Raw genomic sequence first — 16,294 nt, 5'->3', positions numbered from 1 at the left:
CATAATGTCCTCAAATAATGTTTCAATTAAAATGGCCACATCACCATAATATTGAATCCTCCGATGATGTTCAGTATCCCCCCCAACCCTATATATTTTAAAAAAATCCACAACTCCCTGTACCCTTCTGGTCCACCCACACAGACAGCATCGTGAAGAAGGCGCAGCAGCACCTCTTCAACCTCAGGAGGCTGAAGAAATTCTGCTTGTCACCAAAAGCACTCACAAACTTCTACAGATGCACAATCGAGAGCATCCTGGCGGGCTGTATGGCAACTGCTCCGCCCACAACCGTAAGGCTCTCCAGAGGGTAGTGAGGTCTGCACAACGCATCACCGGGGGCAAACTACCTGCCCTCCAGGACACCTACACCACCCGATGTTACAGGAAGGCCATAAAGATCATCAAGGACAACAACCACCCGAGCCACTGCCTGTTCACCCCGCTATCATCCAGAAGGCGAGGTCAGTACAGGTGCATCAAAGCTGGGACAGAGAGACTGAAAAACAGCTTCTATCTCAAGGCCATCAGACTGTTAAACAGCCACCACTAACATTGAGTGGCTGCTGCCAACACACTGACTCAACTCCAGCCACTTTAATAATGGGAAATGATGGGAAATGATGTAAAATATATCACTAGCCACTTTAAACAATGCTACCTAATATAATGTTTACATACCCTACATTATTCATCTCATATGTATACGTATATACTGTACTCTATATCATCTACTGCATCTTTATGTAATACATGTATCACTAGCCACTTTAACTATGCCACTTTGTTTACATACTCATCTCATATGTATATACTGTACTCGATACCATCTACTGCATCTTGCCTATGCTGCTCTGTACCATCACTCATTCATATATCTTTATGTACATATTCTTTATCCCCTTACACTTGTGTGTATAAGACAGTAGTTTTGGAATTGTTAGTTAGATTACTTGTTGGTTATTACTGCATTGTCGGAACTAGAAGCACAAGCATTTCGCTACACTCGCATTAACATCTGCTAACCATGTGCATGTGACAAATAAAATTTGATTTGATTTTTGTCATATTTTGGAAGAGGAAGCAGCAGGGAATCTGGCACATGCGCTGCAAAAAGGTTTGGAAATAGATAACCCATTGAAAAATAATTCCCCCTTCTCCGAGTTTACAATTGGCCCCTCTGCAACATCTGTATGTCTTTGGGACAGTATCACTGGTAACGGGTATTGCCACTGCCTCAAATGCACTCTGCATCACCAGTATCATTACTGTGCTATCCAATACATTTGAGCATTTCTGAGTCATCCTTCTCCACTCCCTCACCACATACCAGGGCAGCCTAGAAGGCTAATGTATAGGATGGGGTCATTGTTCCTGTTCTTAATTGGAAAATACCTTATTTGATGAGGTGCTGACCATTTCAACAAAAACCTGACAAGTGCCTCCAAGCAACCAAACTGAACTTTCAGTGTTAATAACAATGCTGATTTTCTATAGTCGTCCATGTTTTCATATATGACACCTTGTCCTGTTGTTCCATATCAATTAGTTGAAAACAAAGCACAGCGAGGAAACACCAGTCAGCTCCTATGTTGGTGAAAGAAGATGAAAGAGCATGATTTGGGAAAGGACTACCTGGTACCTGGGCCTGTGTACCGGGCCGTGCAGAGCAGATACACTTTACCAGGCTCAGAGGTCACCCCATACGATCTCGCCAAGGTCCAGGTGAGTCTGTGTGGTGTGGTATTTTAATGTTTGTGATTATCTATTATCATCATGGCCAGGTTGAATGACGTGTTCAGTTTCCTTCTCATTAGGTCCTATGCTGGTATATGCTTGCTTTCTCTGTGTGTAGGTTTCTTTCTCTGCATAACTCAGTCTGGGTGTGTTTGAGTAATTACAATAAAAGATGATTGATTATTTTGATAAGCACATGCCATTTTGCTAATTTGGTTTCAGCATCCAAGTTGTCAAGCACCCACTGTCTTTTGTATTGCATAAGGGTAATGGGCCTGACGTTGAAACAGTTGTGGGACTGGGAGAGCTGTAGAATTGTGTTGAGTCAGCTAAATATCATCCCATTCTTCAAATATCACAAGTATTGGCGGTCGAATTGATCCTATTCAGAACGTAGTCCTTTCTCAAGCCTAGTTCTGTCACAAGTCTGTGGCACAAGTCCACCCTACTCGAGAACATGATTCATTATTGCATTTTATTGTCATGTCATGAACTGTTATTCACAGTCATCCTATTTAATTTTTTTAAATGTTGGAAACATTTAGTGGGGCCAGTGGCTCTTCTCGCTCTTTGCAGAGTGGACCACTGTGACAAGGACCTATGGCAGTTCCCTGTTAAAATAGATGAACAGCTGTTCTGTTGCTCCAGGTGCTCAACCCTTTGTTTGTGTTTTTGTCACCCTCCTCCCTCTTTCCCTGTCAGCGTTAGTCAGCAGGATAGGAGAGGGGTTTCTTATTTTTTGTTCCAAGTCCTTTTTCTTCTAAACCTAATTTCCTCAACCACACTAGACTCCTCAACATGTTTGCCAGTATATTATTTGTTATTTTCCATCTCTAGCAGACCCCACATCCTCCTGCTGTCTGGCTTAATTTGTTTACATAACTTTGGCCCTCCCCCTTACAGCCTCACTGGCAGTGACAGCTTATAGCACGTTTGCTTCCTGTGATGCGGGGGACTATTAGGCGCCGTATTGGCTTGATGGCTGTGTTTGTACAATGTGAGAATAGAAACGTGAGCAGGGGGTGATTGGGAAGGGGAGGGGCAGGCACACATTTGCTGAGAAGCGCTGTGGAGAAGATCAGAAACAGGCAACTTGCCACCTTCATTCAGACACATTTAAATATAGCCTCTCTTACAAGGTACAGTTTTTTTCCTGACCGGCCATTGCCTGCACTTCAGTATGCCTCTGGACATTGAGGTTATTTAAGCTAGTCATGCCCCCTCTTTCTAGATCTCCTTGTGCACTTCATGTATGTTATCAGATTTACAAGAGTGGGTACTGGGTAGGTATTTCCTTGGCTAATGGGCCCTAGACACTTCATCCACTGCTACAACAACATTCTTTAACCCTGTTGAAGTGTCTTCCATTAAAAAGTGTTATATAAACCACAAATACAGTGCCTTTGGAAAGTATTCAGACCCCTTGACTTAACACATTGTTAGGTTACAGCCTTACTTAAATGTATTACATTGTTTGTTTTCCCTCAATCTACACACAATACCTCCTAATGAAAAAGCAAAAACTGGTTTTGATAAATTTTTGCTGAAATATTAGATTTACATAAGTATTCAGACCCTTTACTCAGTACTTTGTTAAAGCACCTTTGGCAGCGATTACAGCCTCGAGTCTTCTTGGGTATGACGCAACAAGCTTGGCACACCTGTATTTGGGGAGTTTCTCCCATTCTTCTCTGCAGATCCTCTCATGCTCTTTCAGGTTGGATCGGGAGCGTTGCTGCACAGTTATTTTCAGGTCTCTCCAGAGATGTTCGAACCTTTGCCCCAGTATAATGTCCTGAGCGTTCTGGAGAAGGTTTTCATCAAGGATCTCTTGTTCCATTCAATAAATGTCGTTCCACTTCATGATTGTGTCCCACTTGTTGTTGATTCTTCACAAAAAAATACAGTTTTATATCTTTTATGTTTGAAGCCTGAAATGTGGCAAAAGGTCGCAAAGTTCAAGGGGGCCGAATACTTTCGCAAGGCACTGTATGCTTGGCAGCATTGCCTTTCAATTGTTTAACTTGAGTCAAACATTTTGAGTAGCCTTCCACAAGCTTCCCACAATAAGTTGGGTGAATTTTGGCCCATTCCTCCTGACAGAGCTGGTGTAACTGAGTCAGGTTTGTAGGCCTCCTTGCTCGCACATGCTTTTTCAGTTCTGCCCACAACATTTCTATAGGATTGAGGTCAGGGCTTTGTGATGGCCACTCCAATACCTTGACTTTGTTTAAGCCATTTTGCCACAACTTTGGAAGTATGCTTGGGGTCATTTTCCATTTGGAAGATTAATTTGCAACCAAGATTTAACTTCCTGACTGATGTCTTGAGATGTTGCTTCAATATATCCACATAATTTTCCTACCTCATGATGTCATCTATTTTGTGAAGTGCACCAGTCCCTTCAGCAAAGCACCCCACAACACGATGCTGCGACCCCCATGCTTCATGGTTGGGATGGTGTTCTTCGGCTTGCAAGCATCCCCCCTTTTTCCTCCAAACATAACGATGGTCATTATGGCCAAAGAGTTCTATTTTTGTTTCATCAAACCAGAGAACATTTCTCCAAAAAGTACGATCTTTGTCCCAATGTGCAGTTGCAAACCGTAGTCAGGCATTTTTTATGGTGGTTTTGGAGCAGTGGCTTCTTCCTTGCTGAGCGGCCTGTCAGGTTATGTCGATAGGACTCATTTTACTGTAGATATATATATATATATATATACTTTTGTGCCTGTTTCCTCCAGCATCTTCACAAGGTCCTTTGCTGTTGTTCTGGGATCGATTTGCACTTTTTGCACCAAAGTACGTTCATCTCTAGGAGACAGAACGCTTCTCCTTCCTGAGTGGTATGACTTGGTCCCATGGTGTTTATACTTGCGCCCTATTGTTTGTACAGATGAATGTGGTATCAGGCATTTGGAATTTGCTCTCAAGGATGGACCAGACATATGGAGGTCTACAAAACAATTCTGAGGTCTTGGCTGATTTCTTTTGATTTTCCCATATTGTCAAGCAAAGAGGCACTGAGTTTGAACGTAAGCCTTGAAAAATACATCCCCAGGTACACCTCCAATTAACTCAAATGATGTCAATTAGCCTATCAGAAGCTTCTAAAGCCATGACATCATTTTCTGGAATTTCCCAAGCTGTTTAAAGGCACAGTCAACTTAGTGTATGTAAACTTCTGACCCACTAGAATTGTGATACAGTGAATTATAATCTGTCAGTAAACAATTGTTGGAAAAATGACTTGTGACATGCACAAAGTAGATATCCTAACCGACTTGCCAAAACTATAGTTTGTTTACAAGACATTTGTGGAGTGGTTGAAAACTAGTTTTAATGACTCCAACCTAAGTGTATGTAAACTTCGACTTCAACTGTACTTTCCAAAGTCACTGTGTGGTGTGTGTGTGTGTGTGTGTATATACAGTGCCTTGCGAAAGTATTCGGCCCCCTTGAACTTTGCGACCTTTTGCCACATTTCAGGCTTCAAACAAAGATATAAAACTGTATTTTTTTGTGAAGAATCAACAACAAGTGGGACACAATCATGAAGTGGAACGACATTTATTGGATATTTCAAACTTTTTTAACAAAATCAAAAACTGAAAAATTGGGCGTGCAAAATTATTCAGCCCCCTTAAGTTAATACTTTGTAGCGCCACCTTTTGCTGCGATTACTGCCCTTGGACCATGCTTCAGGACTACCTGCCATGATGACTCCTCGCTGTCCCCAGTCCACCCGGCCTTGCTGCTGTTCCAGTTTCAACTGTTCTGCCTGCGGCTATGGAACCCTAAACTGTTAATTTTTACTCGAGGTGCTGTCCTGTTGCACCCTCTACAACCACTGTGATCTCCACCCGGCACAGCCAGAAGAGGACTGGCCACCCCTCATAGCCTGGTTCCTCTCTAGGTTTCTTCCTAGCTTTTTTTCTTTCTAGGGAGTTTTTCCTAGCCACCATGCTTCTACACCTGCATTACTTGCTGTTTGGGGTTTTAGGCTGGGGCTATATACATTGATTTGAGGACTGAGGGTCTTCCAAATATTGAAAGTGTGTAAATAGTTACCCATGTTATTTTGTAAGTGTATATTTTTTATTTATTTTGTATATAGTTATGTTTCAAAATGTATCACCAATTTGGGTACATTTGGGCTACTTGTGTGGGACACCTGGGGGACTTTATGATAAATGTCATGTAGCACACTCATTTTGAAAGTTATCATTCTGAAACTTTGCACAAGTACTGTTGCCCTCTTATATTTTTCACTGAAATTGTCCCCATCATCCTATCTGAGTGTTTGCTTTATCTTGTTCATTTTAAAGATGATATAAAAATAAAAAACACATGGTTTATTTGATTGTTTTATCTAAACCAGATCTATTGTGTTATTCTCCAACATTCAATTCAGATTTACAAACTTCAGAATGTTTTCTTTCAAATGGTACCAAGAATATGCATATCCTTGGTTCTGTGCCTGAGATACAGGCTGTTAGATTTGGGTATGTCTTCAGGCGGAAATTGCACAAAGTAGGGGGAGCTCATTAACCAGGTAGGCAAGTTGAGAACAAGTTCTCATTTACAATTGCGACCTGGCCAAGATAAAGCAAAGCAGTTCGACACATACAACGACCGAGTTACACATGGAGTAAAACAAACATACAGTCAATAATACAGTAGAAACAAGTCTATATACGATGTGCGCAAATGAGGTGAGAAGGGAGGTGAAGGCAAAAAAAAAGGCCATGGTGGCAAAGTAAATACAATATAGCAAGTAAAACACTGGAATGGTAGAGTTGCAGTGGAAGAATGTGCAAAGTAGAAATAAAAATAATGGGGTGCAAAGGAGCAAAATAAATAAAATAAATACAGTAGGGAAAGAGGTAGTTGTTTGGGCTAAATTATAGGTGGGCTATGTACAGGTGCAGTAATCTGTGAGCTGCTCTGACAGCTGGTGCTTAAAGCTAGTGAGGGAGATAAGTGTTTCCAGTTTCAGAGATTTTTGTAGTTCGTTCCAGTCATTAGCAGCAGAGAACTGGAAGGAGAGGCAGCCAAAGAAAGAATTGGTTTTGGGGGTGACTAGAGAGATATACCTGCTGGAGCTTGTACTACAGGTAGGTGATGCTATGGTGACCAGAGAGCTGAGATAAGGGGGGCCTTTGCCTAGCAGGGTCTTGTAGATGACATGGAGCCAGTGGGTTTGGCGACGAGTATGAAGCGAGGGCCAGCCAACGAGAGCATACAGGTCGCAATGGTGGGTAGTATATGGGGCTTTGGTGACAAAACGGATGGCACTGTGATAGACTGCATCCAATTTGTTGAGTAGGGTATTTTGTAAATGACATCGCCGAAGTCGAGGATTGGTAGGATGGTCAGTTTTACAAGGGTATGTTTGGCAGCATGAGTGAAGGATGCTTTGTTGCGAAATAAGAAGACAATTCTAGATTTAACTTTTGATTGGAGATGTTTGATGTGGGTCTGGAAGGAGAGTTTACAGTCTTTACAGGATCAGAGACTCACCAGCAGCAAGAGCGACATCATTGATGTATACAGAGAAGAGAGTCGGTCCAAGAATTGAACCCTGTCGCACCCCCATAGAGACTGCCAGAGGTCCGGACGGCAGACCCTCCGATTTGACACACTGAACTCTATCAGAGCAGTAGTTGGTGAACCAGGTGAGGCAATCATTTGAGAAACCAAGGCTATCGAGTCTGCCGATGAGGATGTGGTGGTTGACAGAGTCGAAAGCCTTGGCCAGATCAATGAATACGGCTGCACAGTAATGTTTCTTATCGATGGCGGTTATGATGTCATTTAGGACCTTGAGCGTCGCTGAGGTGCACCCATGACCAGCTCTGAAACCAGATTGCATAGCAGAGAGGGTATGGTGAGATTCGAAATGGTCGGTAATCTGTTTGTTGACTTGGCTTTCGAAGACCTTAGAAAGGCAGGGTAGGATAGATATAGGTCTGTAGCATTTTGGGTCAAGAGTGTCACCCCCTTTGAAGAGGGGGATGACCGCAGCTGCTTTCCAATCTTTGGGAATCTCAAACGACACGAAAGAGAGGTTGAACAGGCTAGTAATTGGGGTGGCAACAATTTCGGCAGATAATTTTAGAAAGAAAGGGTCCAGATTGTCTAGCCCGGTTGATTTGTAGGGGTCCATAATAACAGATCGGTTAAGGGCCATTAGCGAAGCAAGACTAGTTCTGCCAGTTAGTCTCCCAACCTACGCGATGAGGTGCTCCATGTAATAATTCCACCTGCAGCCCTAAATGAGAACGATATATATCCGTAGTAGTAGATTAATAAAATTCCATGGTATAACATTTTTTGTAAATAAAATAGGTACATGGCCACAGTCACCTCGGTGGAAAACATACATATATAAAATTTGCAGATCACTTAGGTTTGTGAAAGATATTTATAATATTTCAATGAATTTCCACAAATCGAGGCAAACAAAATTGCTACATTGAAATAATTACATATATACAGTATATAATATTTGATGATCATCAAGTGTCAAACACATAGATCCTAACACCAATTCCTCCCAGTAACTGGGTTACTGACTGAAAATAAGCATCAGACAAGGTCACTAGTCAAACTGGCAATGCCCTCATCCAGTCATCTCTCCAACAAGGCATCACACCTCACTGCTGCCACCAATTGTTGTAGGTAGTTTACTTAATACAGCAAGGGTGCGCCTATACTTGTGTAATGATACCAATTACTCAAGGAAAAACATTGTAAAGTAGTACAATCGTAACCTAGTAGAGATATTTGTTATTACCCAAGTAGATTAGGATTGTTCCTATTCCCATGTCTAATCACATTACTACCTGTATGCAATGCAAAGCAATCACCAATTACTATGTAAAAATGATAATACAAATTTTGAAACTATACTAACTAAACCATCAGCTCTGTGGTGTGATTGGGTATTGAGTCTTTGAGCAGAGTAAAAGGTTAATAGTGCAAAGAAAAATCTCCACACACACACTTCACTTAAATCAGTCAGCATAAACAATGGCCTGCAAACTACATTGCTCTAGTCTGACCAACCACCCTACTTTAGTTTTCGACCTTAAGTAACCATTGATCTTATGTAACCATACCAAATGTAACACATCATGCTAATTTGAGTGTCCGGATTTACATTTACTATGTCATGTCGAGTCTGAGACCAGGCTGGTCTTGGTATCAGCTCCAAGTTTAAATAGGCATCACACCTGCGGGACAGGAACAGGAAGGCAACAACTTCCCAAGATACACCAGGAACGCACAATCCCTCCGTCAGTGTTCAGACTGTCCGCAATAGGCTGAGAGACACTGAACTGGGGGCTTGTAGGCCTGTTGTAATGCAGGTCCTCACCAGACATCACCGGCAACAACGTCACCTATGGGCACAAACCCACCGTCGCTGGACCAGACAGGATTGGCAAAAAGTGCTCTTCACTGATGGTCAGATTCACATTTATCATTGAAGGAATGAGCGTTACACCGAGGCCTGTACTCTGGAGCGGGATCGATTTGGAGATGGAGGGTCCGTCATGGGTCATGGTCTGGGGCGGTATGTTCACAGCATCATCGGACTGAGCTTGTTGTCATTGCAGGCAATCTCAACGCTGTGCGTTACAGGGAAGACATCCTCCTCCCTCATGTGGTACCCTTCCTGCAGGCTCATCCTGACATGACCCTCCAGCATGACAATGCTACCTGCCATACTGCTCGTTCTGTGCGTGATAATTTAACACATTTGCCACTAGAAATGTGTTAATCAACTTTAGTAGCTAGCAAGTTTATTAGATGGCGACAGTAGTTGCATTGGTAACCAAACACTTTCTAGTTTAGTTAACCAAACCAGTTCTAGGTTGCCATTATTAAAATCAAATTCAACAATGCCCTGTTTAATTCAACTTTTGCTCTCCAAATCAGCGCAAACATAAAACATGTGAGGAACTACAGCCATTGAATTCTACTGTGCAAATATACCGTGCGTAAAAGAGAAATACACGCTCTAGAATGCCCTTCAAGCCAATCAGAAACGAGTATTCAACAATGCCATGGTATAATTTATTATATATAGAATGCTCTTTTCAAAGCTAAAGGTTTTGTAGGTTAAGAAGTGGTAAAGAATTCTGCATTAACCAAACTCGTTCATTATGTAAGCAGCGGAGGAGGATGTAGCATTCAGCTTAGCGTGAACGCATCTTCATGTAGTGGCCTTTTCAAAGATCCTGGTTAAGGAGAGAGGTCAATGATGTCATGGGAGGGGGGCGTTTGTGGATGCATCGTGGCTCTCGTGTTTGATCTCCGACTGTTGCTCTTAAAGAACGGCTCACACCAAGACTAGAACCTAGTGTACTACTTTTGACGAGGGCTCATAGGGCAATGGTCAAGAGTAGTGCACTATGTAGGGAATAGGGTGCCATTTGGGACATATACTACAAGGGTCTGCTTTCTTTGCCCTCTGGCACTCGGACCAATGAGGCGGCCAGATGATTACCTAATACTTGATGACTGGAAACAAGTATTTTCCTCTCGAGTTATGTCTGAGTGAACTTCTCAAATGTACTGTCATCAAACTAGTAGGGACAGATACTACAAAAATGTGTAAGTGTAACAGATGGCGATTTGTAAACACTCCTGAACCTGAGATGTAGCCACTTGTTGCCAATTTGAATCATTTTTGGTGTCGTGACTGGCTAAGTACATTTTAGGAGGGTGTGTTTGCTAGGACCAGGTCCCAGGGTCTAGTCTCGGTGTGAGCTGGAGTAGGTGGTACGGCTACCTCTAACGTCCGCCACAAGATAAATGCTTCCAATACGTCTTTGTTTAAAATGTATCTGCTCTTATTGACGATACATTCATCTCCATCAATCCCAGGATGCACTGGAAACAGCGGCAAGGGCAGAGGGTGGTTTGTCCCTGGACGGTGGTGCGCACTACATGAAAGAGCTGGAAGAAGAAGCAGTGCGGAGCAAATACCAACACAGCGTCGGCGTCCTCAAACCTATCCGCTCCACCAACAAGTAGCACCACCGGACACTGTTACAGGTGCATATCGGTAGGACCTAGAGTACTTCCTTGTGAAGCCAAGTGATCAGGAAAGACTAAGTCCTAGATATACAGTTGAAGTCAGAAGTTTACATGAACTAGTTAATGACTCCAACCTAAGTGTTTCAACCACTCCACAAATTCCTTGTTAACAAACTATTTTATCTGTTATTTTACCAGGTAAGTTGACTGACAACACGTTCTCATTTGCAGCAACAACCTGGGGAATAGTTACAGGGGAGAGGGGGATGAGCCAATTGAAAACTGGGGATTATTAGGTGACCGTGATGGTTTGAGGGCCAGATTGGGAATTTAGCCAGGACACCAGGGTTAACACTCCTACTCTTACGATAAGTGCCATGGGATCTTTAATGACCGCAGAGTCAGGACACCCGTTTAACATCCCATCCGAAAAGCGGCACCCTACACAGGGCAGTGTCCCCAATCACTGCCCTCGGGCATTGGGATATTTTCAGACCAGAGGAAAGAGTGCCTCCTACTGGCCCTCCAACACCACTTCCAGCAGCATCTGTTCTCCCATCCAGGGACTGACCAGGACCAACTCTGCTTAGCTTCAGAAGCAAGCCAGCAGTGGTATGCAGGGTGGTATGCTGCTGGCTATAGTTTTGGCAAGTCAGTTAGGACATGTACTTTGTGCATGACACAAGTAATTTTTCCAACTGTTTACAGACAGATTCTTTCACTATCACAATTCTAGTGGGTCAGAAGTTTACATACACTAAATTGACTGTGCCTATAGACAGCTTGGAAAATTCCAGAAAATTATGTTATGTCTTTAGAAGCTTCTGATTGACTCAAATGATGTAAATTAGCCTATTGAAGGTGTATCTGGGGCTGTATTTCAAGACCTACCTTCAAACTCAGTGCATCTTTGCTTGACATCATGGGAAAATCAAAAGAAGTCAAGACCTCAGAAAAACATTGTAGACCTCCACAAGTCTGGTTCATCAATTAACAATTTCACTTATCAAAAACACAGTCCTATGGCGTACACAAACGTCAGCAGGACCAGCTACACAATACAAATTCATGCAGACCAACAACGAATCACAAGACATACCAAGAAGCTCTCTCTGAGCAACAACCAACACAAGACATACCAAGAAGCTCTCTCTGAGCAACAACCAACACAAGACATACCAAGAAGCTCTCTCTGAGCAACAACCAACACAAGACATACCAATAAGCTCTCTCTGAGCAACAACCAACACAAGACATACCAATAAGCTCTCTCTGAGCAACAACCAACACAAGACATACCAAGAAGCTCTCTCTGAGCAACAACCAACACAAGACATACCAAGAAGCTCTCTCTGAGCAACAATCAACACAAGACAAACCAAGAAGCTCTCTCCCCTAAAAAAGGAACACTGGCTTTTATCCAGCTGGAGAAGGAGTTTGTACTTGCAGACAGCTGTATCCCTGACGAGAGGGTGGGGTCTGCTCCAATCGTTCATGGGGCCGACCAATCAGCTGCTTGGGGGAAACCAGGAAGCCATTTCCTGAAATACACATACCTAAACACAAACCCACAACACAGAAACTGGGGAACGTAACAGTGTGCGAGCAAGGAGGCCTACAAATCTGACTCAGTTACACCAGCTCTGTCAGGAGGAATGGGCCAAAATTCACCCAACTTATTGTGGGAAGCTTGTGGAAGGCTACCCGAAACGTTTGACCCAAGTTAAACAATTTAAAGGCAATGCTACCAAATACTAATTGAGTATGTAAACTTCTTACCCCCCGGGAATGTGATGAAAGAAATTAAATCTGAAATAAATCATTCTCTCTACTATTATTAGGATATTTCACATTCTTAAAATAAAGTGGTGATCCTAACTGACCTAAAACAGGGAATTTTTTACTGGGATTAAATGTCAAGAATTGTGAAAAAGTGAGTTTAAATGTATTTGGCTAAGGTGTATGCAAACTTCCGACTTTAACTGTAGGTGCTCTCTCACCTCTATTGGTATGGCCCTTTTTTAGAATAATATATTTTACAGTAACCTGGCCTAGACCACCAAAGAGCAAGTGGCAACATGGTGGCAAGGAATAACTAAGGAGGAAATCTTGAGAGAGAGACTCCTCTTGCTGTACACGAGTAGAAGTTCCTCTAACTTTCTGTCCCCCACAACTCCACCCCACTCCCCCCACAGGCACGAGCACCTGGTGGACAATGCGGGCCTCTTCTCCTTCATGACCTTCAACTGGCTGACCCCGTTGGCCGTTCACGCCCACCGCAAAGGCCAGCTGCAGCTGGAGGATGTGTGGGCCGTGTCCCAGTTTGAAAGCTGCAAGGTCAACCGCCACAGGTCAGTACTGATTGCTGCACATATGGGGTCAAGAAGGTCAACCTTCCAAGGATAGGTAATGGAATGATGCCAAGAACCCGCTTGGCCTGAGTCTCAGCCTCTGTCTTATTTGTCAACATTTTAACGGGTCTTGGTCTCGATACCCTTTGGTCTTGGTCTGGGTCTCAAGAGGTTTGGGTCGGAGTTCTCAACAGTTGTAGTTTTTCCCCCTTAAGAAAACGTGTTTTATTGTTTTATGGACTGTGATAATCAAAATGTAGAGGGGGGACAGTTTCAGAGGAAGACAGAGAAAAGGCTGAGATGGGATTTGTACCCATATGTGGTGCCTGACTCTGGCATGACAGTTCCAGTCTTGACCCTTAGTAGAGGGAGAATAGAGTGATTGTTGGTCGACTGTGGTTTGATCGCCTGTGTGTGCGCAGGTTGGCCGGGTTGTGGGAGGAGGAGCGCAGGGTGAAAGGGGACGAGGCGTCCCTGTGCGGTGTGGTCTGGGCCTTCTGTCGGACGCGCCTGCTTCTCTCCATCCTCTGCCTCATGGTCACCCAGCTAGCCGGCTTCAGTGGCCCGGTAAGTAACGTCATCTCATCCTTCCCCTGTGGAGGCTTTCTTTCAGTAGCGCTCTCTCCCCCTGCCTCTGTCCCCTTCCCTCCATCAAGGCTGAGGCCTACAGGTGAGTGTTACATGTGTTAAGATGTCTCAATGTTAACCCTTTACACTCGTGGGAATTGGCCTGTATGGATAGGGCTAAATTGAAATGTTTCTTACAGAAGAAATATGAAAAGCATAAGCATGGTAGCAATTGAAAGGGGAAAGTTTGGAGATTATGGGAAAATGATTAGACCTAAATTGAGGACACAACCGTTCACCTGACACAAGACTGAATCCAAACATTACACTGTTGATTTTATGTGCATTTTACATTTACTGTACTTTTCGTCGCATTTGTTTACAACGAAATCTGAAAAACCTCTGGATTCATTCAGTAAAAGGATACGAAATTTCACGGTAAATATGGGGTAGGTGCAACATAAGACAAAAAAAGGACAAGGGTTTGAGTGAAGGGTCTAACTGGTGTCTCCAAGTGGCTACACACCTCTCCAAAGTGTGCAGTTCCTAGGTCATTTCAATGCACTTTTATGACTCAACTAGTCTTTTTTTTAGTTTTCCTAGCTGTGCCGTTAAGGAATTAGAGCAAGCACAATTGTATTTGTTTTGTTTGGAACACAACCCTGCATCACACAATTACTGTTGTTTACTCAATCCAAAAATGGCCCATTATAAATGGCGATCTGGTTCAGGTGGGAATCATTTGAAAGCGTGTCCCATTGCCAACATGACCAGCTAAGTTCTAAAATATGATATTAGTGTTAGGCTTCACTAGGCAGTTCAGAGGAACAGATGGTCATTTTGCTTTGCATAGAAAGAGGTTTGGGTGCGTGAGTGCATTCAGGTGAGTATTCTGCAGTGAACTTTTTGAACAGAATGAGCCTATGACACCATGTCATTTAACTGTGGATCAAAAACGTTGACACTAAATATGAGTTTTATGTGAAGTGCACATTTGGACTCACAGGTGTTTTGGCTTGCTTGTATGACATCAATGTGGTATTTATGATAATCATTAACGTCTCATCTTTCAAAATGCATCGAGTCCTCTTACTTTACAGCATTTCCCCTCAGACAACAAAGTTGCCCAATAGGCAGGAGGGATGAGCGCAACTTCTAATCAAGTTCAGGACGGCTGTGAGTGAAAACCGATACAGTGCTATGAAGCGCAGAGCCTGAGCTCTGATGTAATTTATAGCATGTTACTGTACAGCCACTGTGTTCCAATTTAGGTGCTTACCAGTGCCCAAATCTGACATTTTCAACCCGTTTACTTACGGGTACGAGTGTAAAGGGCTACATTGTGGTCTGAAACATGCCTTACTGACCACTCATTCTAAACAAATGAACTGGATACTACAGGAGGGTTATGGAATGGGTTGTTTTGGGGTTTTTACCAGTCCAACTCAAATCTGTTTCTTTTCGATTCAAATGGTGTCATCTTGGATCCATTGTGTCTGGCTTTTTTGAGGAGACTACAATGTTATGGGTTATGGAAATTGTGAATCCTCGTTCTTTAGTTAACCTCTTCAACCTATGGGGGCGCTATGTCATTATTGGATAAAAAAACGTTCCCGTTTTAAGAGCAATATTTTGTCATGAAAAGATGCTCGTCTATGCATATAATTGGCAGCTTTGGAAAGAAAACACTCTGACGTTTTCAAAACTGCAAAGATATGATCTGTGAGTGCCCCAGAAATGATGCTACAGGCGAAACCAAGATGTAACCTCAAACAGGAAATTAGCTGAATTTCTGAAGCTCTGTTTTACTATCGTCTCCTTATATGGCCGTGAATGTGCTGTGAACGAGCTTATGCTCTCTGCCGTTCGTCCAAGATGTCTGCAGCATTGTGACGTATTTGTAGGCATATCATTGGAAGATTGGCCATAGATTGAGACTACATTTGCCAGGGGTCCGTCCGGTGTCCTTTGTATAAATTGGTGCGCAATTGTAAGTGGCACTCATTTTACCATGCGATACAGAAGGAGAAGCACACTTCCAGGAACGATACATCATTGAAGAGATATGTAGAAAAACAGCTTGAGGATTGATTCTAAACAACGTTTGCCATGTTTCAGTCGATATTATGGAGTTATTTTGGAAAAAGTTTGGCGTTTTTATAACTGAATTTTCGTTTTTTTTTTTGGTAGCCAAACATGACGCAGAAAACGGACCGATTTCTCCTGCACAAATAATCTTTCAGGAAAACGAAACATTTGCTATCTAACTGAGAGTCTCCTCATTGAAAACATCCAAAGTTCTTCAAAGGTAAATGATTTATTGAATGTTTTTGCTGGTTTTTGTGAAAATGTTGCCTGGTGATGCTAACGCTAAATGCTAATGCTAAATGCTAATGCTAAATGCTAGTTTTGCTATGGTAGAGAAGCATATTTTTGAAAATCTGAGATGACAGTGTTGTTAACAAAAGGCTAAGCATGAGAGCTAGCATATTGATTTCATTTCATTTCATGAATAGTTAACGTTGCGTTATGGTAATGGGCTTGAGGCTGTAGTCATGATCCCGGATCCGGGTTGGCTCGACGCAAGAAGT

At 42.8% G+C, this 16,294-nt stretch overlaps 1 protein-coding gene across 1 annotated transcript in view; it reads left to right on the top strand.

Moving 5' to 3' along the window:
- The first annotated feature begins 1,605 nt into the window (after positions 1-1,605).
- LOC135564002 (ATP-binding cassette sub-family C member 5-like) overlaps positions 1,606-16,294 on the top strand; it is a 20,839-nt gene continuing 6,150 nt past the window's right edge. Inside the window, exons 1-5 of the mRNA XM_065008393.1 lie at positions 1,606-1,725; positions 10,633-10,778; positions 12,981-13,136; positions 13,559-13,703; positions 13,793-13,806. Of these exons, the coding sequence (XP_064864465.1) occupies positions 1,606-1,725; positions 10,633-10,778; positions 12,981-13,136; positions 13,559-13,703; positions 13,793-13,806 (581 nt within the window). The remainder of the gene's footprint in view (positions 1,726-10,632; positions 10,779-12,980; positions 13,137-13,558; positions 13,704-13,792; positions 13,807-16,294) is intronic.

This window comes from Oncorhynchus nerka, linkage group LG23 (genome assembly GCF_034236695.1).
Source record: "Oncorhynchus nerka isolate Pitt River linkage group LG23, Oner_Uvic_2.0, whole genome shotgun sequence".
NCBI classification, from domain to species: domain Eukaryota; kingdom Metazoa; phylum Chordata; class Actinopteri; order Salmoniformes; family Salmonidae; genus Oncorhynchus; species Oncorhynchus nerka.
Note: the sequence above shows the minus strand (reverse complement) of the source record. Positions and strands in the feature narration are given on the sequence as shown.